The following is a 16,847-nucleotide window of genomic DNA, read 5'->3' on the forward strand; positions in this document are numbered from 1 at the left end:
TCACCATATTTCAAGTCATAGCATATTGCTGTACTTATCACACACTCTTATGAGATTTCATGGGGTATTTTCCAGATTTGCCAGGATCTGAAATCAGAGCAGGAAAGGATCTCTACTTCCATTTAAAAAAAACATTTTGAACTTTCATATATTATGGAAAAACACTCAAAATGTTAAAGCAAAGAATACAGAAAATCCTCACATAGAATTTGTAAATCTATTTTAAGATAACGGTTGGGGGGGTATGTCTAGTTCTTGAACATATAAGGTCTCTGGCCATTCAGTAGCACGTGAACTTTCAGCCTGCTACAGCCATGTTTCCTTTCTACATTGGTTGGTTGAGTGGACAGCAACGGAATGTATGTTAAATATATATAAAATACATATGTATGTTATATATATTATATATATTATAGAATACAGAAACAGGAGGGGAAAGAAAAGACAAAGAAGAACATAAGGTTACAATCTCAAAATTAGCGGGAAAGACTCAGTTGCCAAAGAAAGCAATTGGAGCTGCTGACAATTCATTTTTAAAAGCCAGCCAGATTCTCCATTCAGGTAGTCTCTTTACATGCCCTAGTCTTCTACAGCAATATATCAGCTCACCTCATAGCCCGGCTGAGTTTCTCATAAGTCATGCTGCTGTTGTTTTTCTTCTTTCCCCAAAGCTGAGCCACAGCTTCGGATTTTAAAAATCTGAAGACACCTTCTGACCGATCTTCCCATTTGATTAATCCTGGGTTTTTCTCAGGATTGAGAAGAATATCTCGAATAAATTCCCAAAGATGAGTTCCTCGAGGGTCTGAAAGAGGAAAGGGGGCAGGAGGAAGGAGTGTCTAGAAAGCTCTCTGGGCTATGCTTACCATTTTTATGTCACAGAATCACAGAATGGTTCGGGTTGAAAGGGACGTTAAAGATCATGTAGTTCCAACCCCCCCGCCCTGGGCAGGGACACCTCCCACTAGACCAGGCTGCTCAGAGCCTCATCCAGCCTGGCCTTGAACACTTCCAGGGATGGGGCAGCCACAGCTTCCCTGGGCAACCTGTTCCAGTGCTTCACCACCCTCACAGTAAAGAATTTCTTCCTGATATCCGATCTAAATCTGCCCTCTTTCAGTGTGAAGCCATTACCCTGTGTCCTATCATTACACTCTCTGATAAAGAGTCCCTCCCCATCCTTCCTGTAGGCCCCCTTCAGGTACTGGAAGGCCATTATAAGGTCTCCCTGGAGCCTTCTCTTCTCCAGGCTGAACAACCTCAACTCTCTCAGCCTATCCTCATAGCATAGGTGCTCCAGCCCTCTGATCACCTTCGTGTCCCTCTGCTGGACCTGTTCCAACAGGTCCATGTCCTTCTTGTGCTGACGACTCCAGAGGTGGGGGTCTCACCAGAGCAGAGTAGAGGGGCAGAATCACCTCCCTCGACCTGCTGGCCACCTGCTGTCATATTTTCACAGCGTGTCACCTACAGATGGTGACCACTCAGTAGGGACAGGCAGGTTCCTGGAGCACAGGACCCCCACCTTGGAGATATATAGGCAAAAAATGCTGACAGCCTTTACACTGAGGCTGGAAATGAGTGTCAGCCTTTGGCAATCTGAGCCTCATGGCAGGCAGGTAGGAGTCCTAGCAACCAGGGGAAGCAGAGTCCAAACCACCCACTGCTTCCTTCTGCCTTTCTGCCCTCAAGATAACATTTTTAAGTTTTCCCCTCATGTCATTTGCCCATTTTTCCTGATATTCTTCTACAGCATGGCATGTAACCTGATATTACCGTGTGGTAAATGAAACAGCCGAAGTAATTGTGAAGCAGGCACTGAATCTCCATGCATTTAAAAGACAGACAGAAGGCAAAGGAGGTGAAATGACATTCCACATCAACGAGTCTTTAGTCCCAGGTCTCTTAGGTAGACTTAAAGAAGTAAGAAGGTGCAGAGTGGACAGAGAGATAGTGACAAAACTGACTAGGCAAAATTGTATGGGAAAAGGGTATAAAAAAATTGGACTGTGATATCAGAAAAGGCAAAACCAAATTTCTAAGTAAGTTCAACAGGTAGACCTTCCAGTTTAAGCATAAATCTATCCCACAGTTACTGCAGAGATGGTACCAGAAAGTCCAGGTCAGAAAGAAAAAAAAGATTAAATAAATCCAAGTCAGATGTAGACTGACTGACTGGACAAAGAATAACAAACACAGTGACAAGGTGGGCCAGAAGGACAGCAGTCCTTTGGTCTGACTTCAAAAGTATGCAAGAGTTTAGAACAAATTAAGAAGGAAACAAGCTAGTCAAACATGTCAATAAAAAGGTATACAGTGCAACACAAGTAGAAGTAGATTTCAGTCAACTAACCCAGTATTTCTCTTTGTTATTATAATTGTTTTCTAAAACCAACAAAATGTGGACCCAGCCTACCTGGACACCAGTAACATACTCAATAAATCTTGACACAGAGCGGGACTGAAGAAACTGGAAACATGGGGGATTAGCCCAGCATGGCAAAGTGACTGTTTCTATATGCCAAGGCTGTGATTGAGTTCCTAGAATCATAGAATATCTCAAGTTGAAAGGGACCCATAAGGATCACCAAGTTCAACTCCCTGCTAACGGCACTACCTAAAACTAAACCATATGACTAAGAGCTTCATCCAGATGCTCCTTGAATTCTAACGGGCTTGGTGCTCTGAACACTTCCCTGGGCAGCTTGCTGTAGTGACCGACCACTCCTAGTGAAGAACCTTTTCCTAATGTCCAATCTGAACTTCCCCTGATGCAGCTTCATTACATTTCCTCATGTCCTATCACTGGTCACCAGAGAGAGATCAGCACCTCCCCTTCCGCTGCCCTCCTTGAACAAGATGTAGACTGTGATGAGGTTACTCCTCAGCCTTCTCTTCTCGAACCTGAACAAACCAACTGACCTCAGTTCTTCACAGGTCTATCTTCAGACCAGTCCTATCTAATCCTTTCATTAGCAACCTTGAGACACAAAAAAAGAAAGAAAATATCTTTGTGCAGATAAAAAGTCCAGAAGTTCTGGTCAGGTAAAGTCACAGAGCAGGGTAAGATGAAGAGTCAGGAAAACACAGATAATCTGGAGACCATATTGAAACAGGATGAAATGAAATACTACAAAATGCAGTGAAGGACCAATATTCAGCTTTGCTATTGTAAATAGGGAATGACAGAGGATGCAAAATACATACACAAGATATTTTCAGCATAAAAATCTCAGTAAAGTACATTAATGGGACTATGGTCAGAAATCACAATTATGGTAACCTGTCTTCAGAGTCAGGTTGACTCAAAACTAGCATAAAAAACAGATGAGGGGAGTGGAAAGACTGAGAGGAGAAGAATGCGGCAGGACTGAGGGGCAGGTGCTTGCTTGTGGCACCGTACATGAGAAGCTCTGCAAGGAGACGCTAAGCAGGATCTCCGATGCATGCTGCACCCAGCAGGCATGGGCACAATCATGGCCATGCCCACATCTCCTTCATCATTCCTTTACTCCAGACCACCAGCCCAGCTCAACGCAGAGCAGAGGCAACTGTCTTCTGGTTGCATCCTCATGAGCCCTCACTGATAAAAACAATTTGAAAAGTGTAACAATACTGACTCAAAAATAACATAAGCAAACAGTACTAGAAACAGTCAGGTCCTTGGAGGACTCAATCACAATAATGATCTAACCAGTTTTGCTTTCAAAATGCTTCCTTTTCCTTCCCGAAGGGGATTTGCTTTTAACGTGTTTCTGTTCCTTCAGCTAACCAACCATTATAAACACAGATGTCAACTTACTGTGCTTCTTGGTGTGGGACTTTGGGGTATGATCTTGCATTTTTTTCACGTCTGAAGAATCTGCAGAGAAGGAAAATGAAGCCTAATTGTAAATTTGATTAAAGGCTTTCCATTGACTAGCAGGTTGAAAGAAATAAAACCACAAAAAAGAACAAATATCTCTTTTAAAGATAATCACTTTTCAGAAGGTAATCTAAGTGAGGAGGAAGGGAGAGAGTTTTGTTTTCTGTACTATATGTTAATCAGCACACTTCACAAAGAGACCATTGATGAATAAAGAATGAATGCAGAGATAAACATTTGGCTTTTGAAACCTAAATTTGATTAACAAATACCTCACCTCATGTTATGTGTGAGAGAGAGAAAAATAAGACGATCACGTCTATAAAAGGAATCCTGAATTGTCCCATTATGCCTTAGTCTTTGCAGAAGCATGTATCTTTGGGGGCTTATTTGTTTCTGAAGAGATGATCTAATGTGAAATGTATGCACTGGTACCAATGCACAGAATACTTACCTGACTAAAACATAATGAACTGGCACGGCATTATTGTTTAGGGGGGTGGAGGGGGCGGTGCAGGGGTTGGGAACGGGACTGTGCTGGTAGGAGTTTTTGGCAGCTGGACATGCATATATTGTTCCATGGCTCAAAGCCATAGAAACAAGCCATTTCTTATCAATGGTACTTTATCACCTACAGCCAGCCAGAGGAGGAGTAGGGTTTCTGGCACAAGTGTTTCTTCAGAACTGGAGAAAAAGAAAAGTTCCCCCTGTTTATGACTGTAACCTACCTCACAGTCTGCACGTTCAACCCTCCTGCCCTCAAACCACTGCAGCCTGGCTCTGCTTTAATGAATAGCTTTCATCTGATCACTCCAAGTCTCACAAAATCTGTGGGATAGTCCTGAGAGGGAGCCCCTTCTGTGTTTGCTTTTCAGAATACTTCGTGCCTGAATTCAATAAAGCAAAGCTTAAGGTCCCACGCACGTTTTCCCAGCTTCTATGAATGCGTGATTATCATACTTTTAATGGAAACCAGGCATTTGCATGGGAAAATGACTCACAGGAAATATTCATTTGCATAGAAACTTGTTGGAGTTGCACAAGCAACTGCAATAACTGCATGTGAAAAGGTGGATGCAAACATATTCACACACTTGCTTTCTTCATACATAACTGGAAACATAAACTGAACAGGTCAGTGAGGATAAGCCTAACCTCCATTATTCTGAGCCTGACATAATTATTGTCCTTGACCCCTAAGCAGCAAACGCTTTCTGAATCATTTTGCCTTCCCATTCTCAAAGAGCAGGAACTGGTCTGAACTTCATTCAGCTTGGGGGGGCGGGAGGGGGGAAGTAAAATGGGGCTTATTTCACTGCATTTCCTCAGATTATGATTCCCTTGATGTTATTAAAAGTCTGTGGGAACTCCAGTCAAGAACAGCAGGACCCATTCTTTTATTTGCCCTCTTATATAAATCCTTCTTGTTTTAAAATCCCACAATGCACTTGCAAATGTTTATTATTCTCCGTTTGGCTGGAGATTTATTCTTGGAAGTTTAGTTGCCTTCTGCCTGGCTGGTGATTTATTCTGGATTTCAGCTGTGTAAATAGTCTCCCGCTCTCTCTCCACTCCTACGTGGAGACCGGTTTCAAACATGCCATGTTAGGAGTCTAGGGCCTGACAGATGAAAAGAGTTATGATGCAGTTTCAACAAAGCTGTCTTGCAAAACTTTTGACAAAAGGTTGTGCGGTATTTGCATATGATTCAGGAATGAGCCATTTTTTTACGGGATATACAAATTCAGTTTTTACAGGAGGCTGTGCCCTTGGCGTGCCACCCTAGCTCTAGGCTTAAGCAGTCAGTGGGTAAACACACTAAGCCAGGATCTTGACAGGTCCCCAGTCCTGTCAGAGAGCTCTGAAATCCTGGTAGCCATCTTGCGCGAGTGGGTGGAGGTGACAGAGAAAGCAAACAGAGAGCTTTAACGTTTGGTGGTTTTCTTCTTCTGGTCAGGTTTTTTCTCTCTCTTTTTTTTTTTTTTTTCTTTTATTTATTGCTGAGTGCGTTAGTTTAAACTGCATGTCACTTGGCAAGTCCAGCTGTGCTGCAAGGCTGGGGAATGCAGCAAACAGAAGGCACAGAGGCTGCGACTACTCCTGCGTGCGGAGGCACAGGATTGCCCCCAGTGCAGAGACAGCACCTGCAAGGCTGCATCTAAAGCAACGTGCTTTCCTTTCTTGTCCTCCCATGACATCCACTGCTTTGTCCCTCAGGTCTATTTGCTTAACAGCCTTCTAAGAAAGACCTGTCCCCTTTCCCTCTCCCCTGCCATCTCTGCTCTCCTCTTTTTCCACTGCTTCACTCCCTCACCTCTACCCCTCGTGCCTGCCCCTGGGACGTGTCCCACAGAGCGCCCCTACACATGTGCCCAGACTGCACTTTTGCTGGGCACTGCGGCACACAGGTTTGCTCTTTCTCCTGTTCATTAGCAGGCAGATTGTATCTCTGCCTCATGGAAGCACCGTGGAGGGGTCAAGAGGCGTGTAGTGCCTGACCTACTGCCAGCCGAGATGAGCTCCAGAAAGAAGCCCTTCTGCTGGTTCAGTTGGGCAGAGGGCGTGGTGCCTGACCTACGGTTCCCCCAGGCTGACCCCAACCTCAGCCCCAAAACTAGAAACCTACTCGGCATGAACCACTGGCTCGCTAGGGAAACACAGACGCTTCTGGGGAGGAACATGGCACTTGTTTGCCCATACCCAGCTATGCCACAGAAAAGTGTGGTGGAGCTGGAACATCGCATCGCTCTGACGCTAACATTTTCCCCTTTGACTCAGTCACTTTAAAAGATATGTGGAGATTGCAGATTATTTGATCTTCTTCATTTTGACAGGGAGAAGAGAGAAGCATTTCTTTAAATCAAGCTATTGTAATAATGATAGCTAAAAGAGCTGTCAGAATCAGTATTGCTTGGTTTAAAATTACTGGAGGCTCAGATTCAGTCTTACAACAGAACTGGACAGAGACTATTATACGTCGGTAGCTCTGGGACAAGTGACAAACAATTAACAATATAATTACAAGTTCCTTACCAGGAGGTTGGTGACTAGGTGTCATCATGGAAATCTGAGCACGACAGAATGTTTTACTGTCCAATAGCTCTGGGAATTAGAAAGAAGACGTTTAAAGTAACAGACTCAGATAATAATAAAACCATCTTAGAAATGCATGAAGTATTGTGATGTTAGTTACCTACGGTGCTACCATAGCCACTGTCATACAGGTAATTCTCTTCTTTCCAGGACACCATTAATGACGGATCTGAAGGTAGAGGACAAAAAGGAAAATCAGATCACTAAAAGAACATTTTTTAGCAGAGAGTTGAATATTGAGAAAGGAGCAAATAAGAAATGTGCAAAAAAAGAGCTGTGAAGGGAACCAAGAAGTGAAAGTGCTACGCATGAAATTATTTCCTTTCACTCAAATTATGGATGGGATTTTGCATACTCAGGCAAATGTACTTACACAAAGCACTGACTTTTAGGAATAATGTAGTAGGCTTTTCCTTTTCCTGGCTAATATATCATTTATGTCTGCCCTTGAAGGAAGTTTCCTATGCTAGATCAACTCTAATTCTACCCAATCCAGTCCTGAATTCTCAGCCCTTGCTGATTATCGCAGCGCTTTGGTGTCATAGAGATGAAAGTGTTCTCAAATATCTAGTAAAAGAGGAGGATGCTTATAATTATTATAATAATTATTTCTATAATGGTAGAACTCAAAAGTTCCCTCTGAAACATAGCTTCATGTTTAAGCACATAGTGAGAAACATCAAAGCCTAATCCTAGATGAAGGGCCATTTTTTTCCAGGCACATCAAGTCCCCATCCTTAACCTAAAAAAAAACCCTTCACGGTTAAAGAGGAATGATGTTTAATAACCTTCTGGTCAATGTATTCAGAACAGAAGCATCGCCTTTATGACCTGGACATTGATCAGGAAATTACTCTCTTCAGAGTGCATTTTTGAGGTCAGAAGCCTTAAAAAACTCCTTTTCTTTTGAATCCGGGTCAGAAAGGATGAGATATAAGGTTCAAATCTAGCTTTTACTTCGTTTTTTTTCAGCTTCATGCAAATGAAATAAAAACTCCCCAAAATTAGTTAAAGCTAAATCATCACGTTTGGCTGAGTTACCACTTATGACACAGGAATTTAGCTAAGCAATAGCTGCATGTTTGGGCACCCAGAGCTCGTGTTCCTACAAGGGCACACACCCTTTGCTTGCTTGGACACTTGATCTGCCTGATGTTGCCTTTGAAAACAGGCCTTACCTAGCCAGACAACGGGGAGACAGCTTGTCTTCTCATTTTGGCCTTTTTCAGTACCCATGTCTTTGCCATTGTGACGGTCTGCTAGGATGAGGCAGGCTTCCCCTCTAAACAACCAGCCTTGTCTCTGCTGGCTCACAAAGAGTCCCTTCCCCAGCAGCCCCAGTCTGCACCATTCTGCCCCATGCAGACGCTACACCCGCTCCCACCGCCTGCGGTCAGCGCTGCCAGAGGCCCTCCACACCACTCCTGATTCAGCACACCTAGGAGAACCATCAGTTAGTCCTGGGCTTTGACCTTTTCAGGATGTGCAGCTGAGGTACTTTGCACCGCACTGCTTATCTCTGGCGGGAAGAGAAACTAATATTATACCAGGATCTCATAGATCAGGACTTAAAGGATTACTGTAGTTTCCTATATGGCAAGCACTGAGGCTGCTGCATGCACATCACCTGCACTACAGGTTCACGGGCAAGGAGTACATTGCAGACCACAATGCATGCCTGCTGCAAGAAGGTGAATAGTGTCCCTGGCTGGAGAAACTGGTCTCCTCTGGGTTAGCTGCATAAACGGGCTGGCAGTATTTGTCAGAGGCACCACACGCCGCGAATCTGTATTCGTTCTGCCAGGAGATATTAAAACATCGCTCATGAACAAACCCATATACAAAGAGATGGGGACTAGTGGGATAGAGAGTGTTGGGATATAGACAGAGGTGATCTGGCAAAGGAACCAGGAAGACAGTCGTGCCTGAAGAGGAAGATTGAACAGAGATGAAGTTCTCTTCTTGGTGAAACAAAGTCTTGGGAGAAAAGGGACGTAGCTATGAAAACGCTGAAAAAAGGCTGCCACAGGAAAAATGCAGATTTGGTCAAATACTACCTGAAATTCAGTTTCATTGAAACATATGAAGAAATTGAATTTTTTTTCAATCAACATTTTTTTTCGTAACGTTTTTTTCTCTCAAAGTTGGGGTGTTTTTTTGGAAATTTCCTCATGTTTCAAAAATTAAGAGCACTTCTCAAGGAAATATTTTTTCTCTCTTTTTTTAAAGCTGAGAATACTGTGAAAATAGTTGTTTTGAAATCTGCTGAATGAAGCATAGAATAAAATCCTCTACTAAGCTGCACTCGCTAAGCACTGCAAATTATTCCAACTCTGAACTTCAGTGCAGGCTGCTGATCCTGCAGAGTCCTCACAGGAAAAGTGGCCACGTGCAAACTAAGATATGGTGGTACTACTCAAAACTCGAAAAAGTAGACATTGACTGATATTTGTGTTACCCCTTTTATTCTGCATGATACACTTTCTTGGAATGGGCAGCTTCCCCTTTTTGTCACCATCACAGAACTGTTACTCACCTGTTTGCTCTGTCTTCACAATGGCATTATGAGATTGGTACATGTCACTTCCACACTGGCCTGCAAGAAAGTATATGACAGATACGATGTATGACACTGAGCACAGAAGAATCATAGGTATTAGCTCCAAGCAGCAACTGCTACAGCTGAGCCAGAGGGCTCATTTTAGAGTGGGAAACATACCCTTCTCCCTGGTCCTTCAGACTTCTGCCTTATGCCATACCTAGGCAATTTAGCAGTACAATGAATGCAGTATAAGCAGTATAGCAAATATAGTAAGGTAGGTCTCTGGGGAACGTAAGCAACTTCTGAAGATCCCCGAATTCAGACCACTGTACATGTGTCTCTGCCTAACATCTATTTACCATTCCATTTTAGGTGCTGAAGGTTGCTGTAAAGCAGTTGCCCTGCTGTCCCAGCTGCCTGAGTGAATTCCTGCAGGCTCATACTGCACAGGTGTTCCCCATTGATATCAAACTCCTGGAAGGGTATGCAGTTGGCATCCAGTTGATTGGTATCAAGGAGATGCTGCAGCCACTCCCAAACTTGAAACTTAGTCCAGTACTGCGGATGTATTTCATGCCACTGGGTTCCATAGAAGCTGCTGGACACTGGAAAAGAGAATAGAATCATAGAATCATAGAATTGCTGAGGTTTGAAGGGACCTTTAAGATCATTGAGTCCAACCTTTAACCTACCCTGACAAAAGCCGCTTCTAAACCATGTCCCTAAGTGCCCCATCTACCCTTTTTTTAAACACTTCCAGGGATGGTGAATCCACCACCTCCCTGGGCAGCCTATTCCAATGTTTAATAACCCTTTCAGTGAAAAAATGTTTCCTAATATCCAATCTAAACCTCCCCTGACGTAACTTGAACCCATTTCCTCTCGTCCTGTCACTTGTCACCAGGGAGAAGAGGTAAATACCTAAATAGGTATTTACTTTCTCTGTTAGGACCACAGGATTATGTCAATGACAAAAAAGATCTATAGCTAAGTTGCATTCTCTGGAAGTCCACAGATCTATATTCTTTTCTCAGTCCTTAACACTAGCTCAGTAGCTATTGGTGGAGAAGGTAATGGGGGTTTTTTGCTTCAGTTTTCCAATTAAAAACTGGGAAATATTACATTTCACCTCTCTTGGCAGATCACGTATGTAGGAATTAGTTTATTAATGTTGGCTAAATACACCAAAATTCTTTGATGGAAGATACCTTGCAGAAATACTGTTGAAAACATATATTGATCCTTGTGTGGGAAAATAATTTTAGTGCATCAGAAAAAGATGGAAAAGCCTTGCAAAATTCTCATAATGTGATGTGGAAATTTTCTTTGAATAAGGACTTAATAAGGACTGAATATGAATTGTGGGATTCAATCAAAGAACGGTAAAAGCCAAGGCACTCTCATATTGCTTCACAGTAAAAGCCTATCACTATGGCTCACAGCTTCATGATAGAGCTCGTTTTCTGATTTCTGTAGTCAAATAAGGTGATTTCTGAATGCATTGTAAAACTCATTTTTAGTTACGGAAGCTGCCTAATTTTCATGCCAGGATGCCTGAGTATTTTCTTGGCAATCTTTTAAGTTGCTCCCGGTTGTATGTCTTTGCACGACAATCATTTACGTGTGCAAATGAAAGAAGTTGTATGTGTGGATAGAATAATTATATAAGATAAGAGCAAAGGCAGGACTGCTTTGGTCTGCCCTCACAGAAGGGCTGGCAAAAGGAGTTCAGTGTAATTTATTGCTTGGGAAAGGAGGACAATGGAGTATTCCAGGCAGAGATGGTGGTATGCTAAAATGCTCACAAGCGCATGAAGGGTTTAAGGATGAGGGAATGAGAGACTGCAGAGGTGGTTGAATTATGGGAGGAGAAAAGATTGCCATGGCCTAGGTCCAGGATGTGGCATCAGTCCATTCTCAGTTGCCCCAAGAAGAAGATCACCCACACAGCTGTGAGGAATACTGACAACAGTGGATGTTGCTAGAGGCCCACAACCAACAGAGCTGGCACATTTTAGGAAATCACCTCCCCTCAGGTCCCACTAGACCTCAGGTCTTTTTGGTTGAGATACAGTGCACAATGCTAGTTTCCAGGTAAACACAAAAAAGCCCCATAGTTACTTAGGTTTCTTTATCAATATTGGGCAGCAAGGCCTGCGTCAGTGCCTTAGGGAGTTTGCAGGACTGTTTCTCATCCTCCTGTTGAAGGATTTGGGGAATGAGTGTGGAAACGGTTGTGTGGTATGTCAGAGAATAAAGATTTGATGGAGAACGTCAGAGTATGTCAGAGAATAAAGGTTTGAAGTATTCCCTGAAAAGGAGGTTGGTATGTATTCCCATCACTTCAGAAGGGTAAAGGAATTTCAGAGGCCGCTAGACGCCTAGTGTAAATGGAGAGCCTTTAGTGAGAGGAAAGAGTAGCTAGGTAAAAAGAAGTGAAGTGGTGAACGGTGGTAGAGGCTTGTCTGAGCTTTCGGCTTCCTGTGCCTCCAAAACATAAGTGAATCCTGAGAAGTTTCAGACTGGTAACATGAAAATAGACCCCACCGTTTCCCTTCATGGAATTCTGTGCAAAATGAAACTCAGCCAGGATTTTTTTTCCCATGAATCTGTTACAGACAGGTCAGCACATTTATTAAGTGCACTCTTACGTATTCCTGTGTATTTAGAAATCACACATAAAAAAGATCAAGAGTTTCATTGAGTGGGAATGTTCATTGTAAGTTTTGTTGTGGCATTATTTGGGTTAAAAGGACGACGGCAGTGTGTGTTTGTCTGTTTAGATTTTAAAGATCGAGTGATAAAAAGAATTTTAAAATTATATCAAACACTATATATATAGATATGAATAATTTGTGTATATATAGCCATATAATCAGAAAACAGTAAGAAACAAAAGAAAAGTCCTCAGATCACAAGGTATCTAGTCCTCTAATGCCAGTCTAATTAGAAAGATATCTAGTAATTTGAGCTGAAAAAACAAATACAGTAAAGGAGCAAAGAGACTATTCCCCTGTAAAGCTGGGGGGGTGATTAGCATTGAAGAGTAATGTTGGTTCAGAGAAGGCGAGAGGGGTGAAGGTAAGAGAGAGAGAATTCTGGACCGGAGGAGAGGGAACTTTTGGCACTTTCAACACCACTAGATTCATTTTAAGAAAAAGAACCGGTAATGAAATGAACCATAAACTTTCTGAAACTTAATGTTGCGAGTTCAGCTTTTTACAAATAAAATAAAAAATTGAAGTTTTTCTCACCAGAAGTGAAACTCCTGTACATTGAAAATGTACATTACTGAAAAATAATACTTCTGCATGCTTAAAGGTGTAGTAGCCCCTTTCCCCCTGCATCTCCCCCAAAACCCGTGGTTCAGAGACGTTGAATTCGTCCTACCATTGCAACTGGAATATCCATCTGTCCAGGAAGGCTGCTGGTGGAGTAGATTGCTGCTGGAATTGATACTCATTCTGCCAGCTCCTTCCAAAATCATGATCTGTAGGTGAATCAAACACCTTGCTTAGTGAGTGGTGTCTAGTCCAAGAGGTAAATGTCAAAAAAAAAAATAAAATCCACTGAACGTGAAGTGAGGAAGCCAATTCCATTTGTAGGAGATACAATTGAAATCAAAAACATGTTGCCACAACCCCTTTTCCACTGACACAAAATCTTATGATAAACATTACCATGATTGATTTGCATATACAAGGAGCAAGTTTCTACAGCTGCCCATCCATAAATGAATAATCTGTAATCATAAATGAAACTGAATGAAAAGACAAGGCTCCTGACAGAGTAATAGAGAAAAACTGCCAAGCTCTGAGAAATTACATACTAAATAGTTTAATTTTTTTTTTCTAATTTAAAGAGAAATGTGGTTTAAACATGCTTAACTTTTTTTCCTGTCTGTTTTCTTGTCTAGGAGAGAGAAAAGACATCTCAATAATTGCGAATGAAACTATACAGTTGACAACAAACCATGGTCAGAAACTCCCTCACACAGAAGGACCCACATGTTAATGCTACAGGGAGGTAACGTTCTAGGCAGTATCTTGTCTGCTGACCCAGTTTCTTAATCTGATCTGTGTCATCCGTGTCCATAACACTTCTCAGTAATAAATATCACGGATCATACATTTCACACCACTGAAAAATTAGACAGTCAAAGATCTTGTAAATGAGTCAGCTATTTTTATAACAGAAACAGCATTTTGGAGGGATACCACCCCCAAGACAGCATTCCCTCTTTTAAGTGACACAGATTTTCCTTTCTATTTATCTTAGCATTAGCCCCATGAGTAAAACTGTCCTTTATTTTATTTATACTGTAAATAAACCCTCTACTTATATGATATTTTAGAAAAATGTCACATATTTATCACATGCATAATCATTCCAGTGAAGGTATACAAAATTCCCCAATTACAGGTATTCTTGATACTTTACATTATCTTTCAGTGGTTTGAAGTGGCAAAGTTTAAAAATATACATTATAACTATAGACATTCTTCAAGAGTTTGGGAAAGTAATCTGTTAGATATTATAAAGGCCTCAGATTGTTATTCTTACAGAAATACACAGAAAAAAAACCCAAACCTGTTTTCAAAAATATTCTAAATCGAAAGGCCCAAAGTCTGTAAAAATGAAACTTTAGACATCAGGGTACATGCAGACAGACTTCACAGAGGAATTAAAAAGAGGATGAAATACAAAATGGAGTTGTGAAAGTTAAAGTCACAGGACTTGGCTGTTTACCCACTGAGGCCGATGAGAAAACTTCCACTGAGGGCACATCCTGACCCCCAACAAGCTCATACCAGCAACCTTTTTGGTAGAAGAAGAGTCGTCAATAGAAACACTCACAGCATTGGTTTTAAAAAACAGCCTGAATATGATAAAGTTACAAGTCTCAGTCTCTTCTCTCACCGCCAAATATATATATATATACTGGAGAGGGGTGGGGGGAGAGAGAGAGGTTACTGAGAATTGCTTAAAAAGCCAAAGCCCTGGGAAGTTTATTACAGGGAATAGTGCTTTACAGCATAACCTAGTTCAGGGACTTTTTTTGTAGCTATATAGAATGGGAAAATCAAACCCTGGATGTTTTAACAGTGCTTTTTGCCTCTTAATTCTATCCAATCTGTAACCACTGGTAAGAAGAATTTAATTTCTCATAGCAAGTATGTGGGGGTATAAAATATTAACAATTAAGAGAGATACCTATTGTCCTGCTCTAGCCAAATAAAAGATGACAGTCATATCAGTCAGTAAATTTTTGCAAGTTAAAAGAGAAGACATTTTTTAGTCCCATGTTAAATCAAAGTGACTTAGTATTGTGAGGGAGAAAGCGTAAGGAAGCATTTAAATTTATTATACTGGTTATAAAGAAGTTCAGTATGTAACATGAATACAATTTATCTCATATACTTGATATATAATAACTTTTAAGCAATAATGCATGTTTGACAGTCAACAGACTTCTGAGATTATACAGGTTGATGATGTATCAAGTTCGTTATTCAATTTGGGTTTTAATCATTTAAGACAATTAGGTATGAATGAATGAAGCATTAATGATAAAGACCTTATTACAGTATCAAATAGAGGTAAGGTAGAATACCAGCTATTCTGGGAAAACTGTAAAGCTTGAGGATTAACCAAACACTCTTAAGAACTTCGTTTGGTAAATTCACTTCTTTTAAAAAAATTACAGTATGCATTTAATATTGAAGTTCAATTTATGGATCCGAAGTCACATTTTGAGAAGCCATCTCAGAATTTCAGGGACTGCGTTGTGTGGTTTTGTCTTCTGCAACTTCTGCAATTTCTGGTATTCTACATAATTTTTGTGCCTGATACTTGTGCAAATAAAAATGTGTCTGTGAAAATGTGTGCATATGAACTGAAATGATTTATGTGTTCACACTCCTGTGTAATTTTGCCCTGAAAATTCAGTTCAGGTAAACTCTCATTTTTCCTAATCAGGTGACTAACCAGGCGAATTTCCAACCCACAAGATCCTATGACACTTTGATTTATCAACTGAAGCTATGGATAGTTAAATAAAACAAATAGTTTTTCCACCCCAGCAGTAACCAAAAACAATGCATGTTAGAGATCTGAGAAGAAGCACTCTGACAGCCTTTTGCCTAGATTTGGATTTCAGTTATTTTCCTTTAAACTCTTCTTCCTCTGTCTAACAATCTAGCATACAATTACTCTCTACAGTATCCCTAAACAACATAATAATATTTTCAGATAGTGTGGATGGAACTTGCTACATAAATTAATCAATCAATACATCCAATTTTTGAAAGCTATATAAGTTATCTCAAACAGAATAACTTAATTAATTTCCAATATCACCTGTGGGAACAATTGTGCATAAAAAGCAGACATTAATCACAGGAAGAGCGCTTAGCTTTGACCCAACCCTTCCCAAAGTTCTGCATATTATTCAAGGTACTGGTTTTTTGGTGACTTGAAAATTTTCAGGTCACCTCCTTTATCTTAGGGCAAGGGTGTTCCTTAGTGGGAAATCACCCTAGTACTTCGTTCAGTGTGAGTATAAAGTCCCACTAATATAACTTCCATGCCTTTACTTGGAAATGTACAGAATCATGCTCAAGAGTATTTTCCCTACAAAAACTAAACTGTGATTTTCTCCATTTCATCCTGTATATGCCTTTCTTTGATACAAGTTCATGGCAGATTTATGATTATAGCAGTGTATCATCCCATACTTGGAAAGAGTTTGAATCCGGATATTGGAAGAAGCGTGCTCTTCATTAGTTTAGGGCCAAATCCTCAAATCTCCCTTGTGTACAGACAAACCTGGTTACAGGGTGTGAAGCCTCAAGGGGAAGGACACATATGTTCAGTTTTCTTTTAATCATATGCCATATATCAAAGTGAACGGTGGATGAAGCCTAGTTTCCTATGAATGTGTATCTTGTGGTTGGATTCTCTAGTGTCTAGTAAGATGTGAGTGCTGATTGAAGTTTTTCCCACGGTTGGGGCATTCATAATATCTCATTGTCTCAAAGGAGTGAGCTCAAGCTTCACTCTTTCTTTCAGATGGAGTATTAATAGATTTTCCTCCTGTACTTGGCAGCCAGTTTTCATTAATCCTGTAAGAACGTCGTATCTTTGAGATGTCTACACCATATAAAATTTAATTAAAACTAGTGATGGGACTAAAAGATTGTTACAGGCCAAATGCAAAAGCCAACACACAGAGAATAACCATAAAACCCTAATTTCCTCAGGAAACCATGTTTAAAAGGGATTTTAGCTGAGCTGAGATTTTGGAAAACAATATAAAGATATTAGGATCTATTTCACTACTAAGAC

General features: G+C 40.9%; 1 protein-coding gene across 2 annotated transcripts in view; it reads right to left on the reverse strand.

Annotated features, from left to right (window-relative positions):
• EHF (ETS homologous factor) overlaps positions 1-16,847 on the reverse strand; it is a 36,013-nt gene that overhangs the window by 3,649 nt on the left and 15,517 nt on the right. For both annotated transcript variants that reach the window (XM_054201478.1, XM_054201477.1), the window contains 7 exons: positions 12,891-12,990; positions 9,860-10,105; positions 9,495-9,554; positions 7,059-7,127; positions 6,899-6,967; positions 3,803-3,862; positions 610-805 (listed from right to left, as the gene is read on the reverse strand). In XM_054201478.1, coding sequence (XP_054057453.1) covers positions 610-805; positions 3,803-3,862; positions 6,899-6,967; positions 7,059-7,127; positions 9,495-9,554; positions 9,860-10,105; positions 12,891-12,987 — 797 coding nt within the window. In that variant the 5' untranslated portion in view covers positions 12,988-12,990. The remainder of the gene's footprint in view (positions 1-609; positions 806-3,802; positions 3,863-6,898; positions 6,968-7,058; positions 7,128-9,494; positions 9,555-9,859; positions 10,106-12,890; positions 12,991-16,847) is intronic.

This window comes from Rissa tridactyla, chromosome 4 (assembly GCF_028500815.1).
Source record: "Rissa tridactyla isolate bRisTri1 chromosome 4, bRisTri1.patW.cur.20221130, whole genome shotgun sequence".
NCBI lineage: Eukaryota > Metazoa > Chordata > Aves > Charadriiformes > Laridae > Rissa > Rissa tridactyla.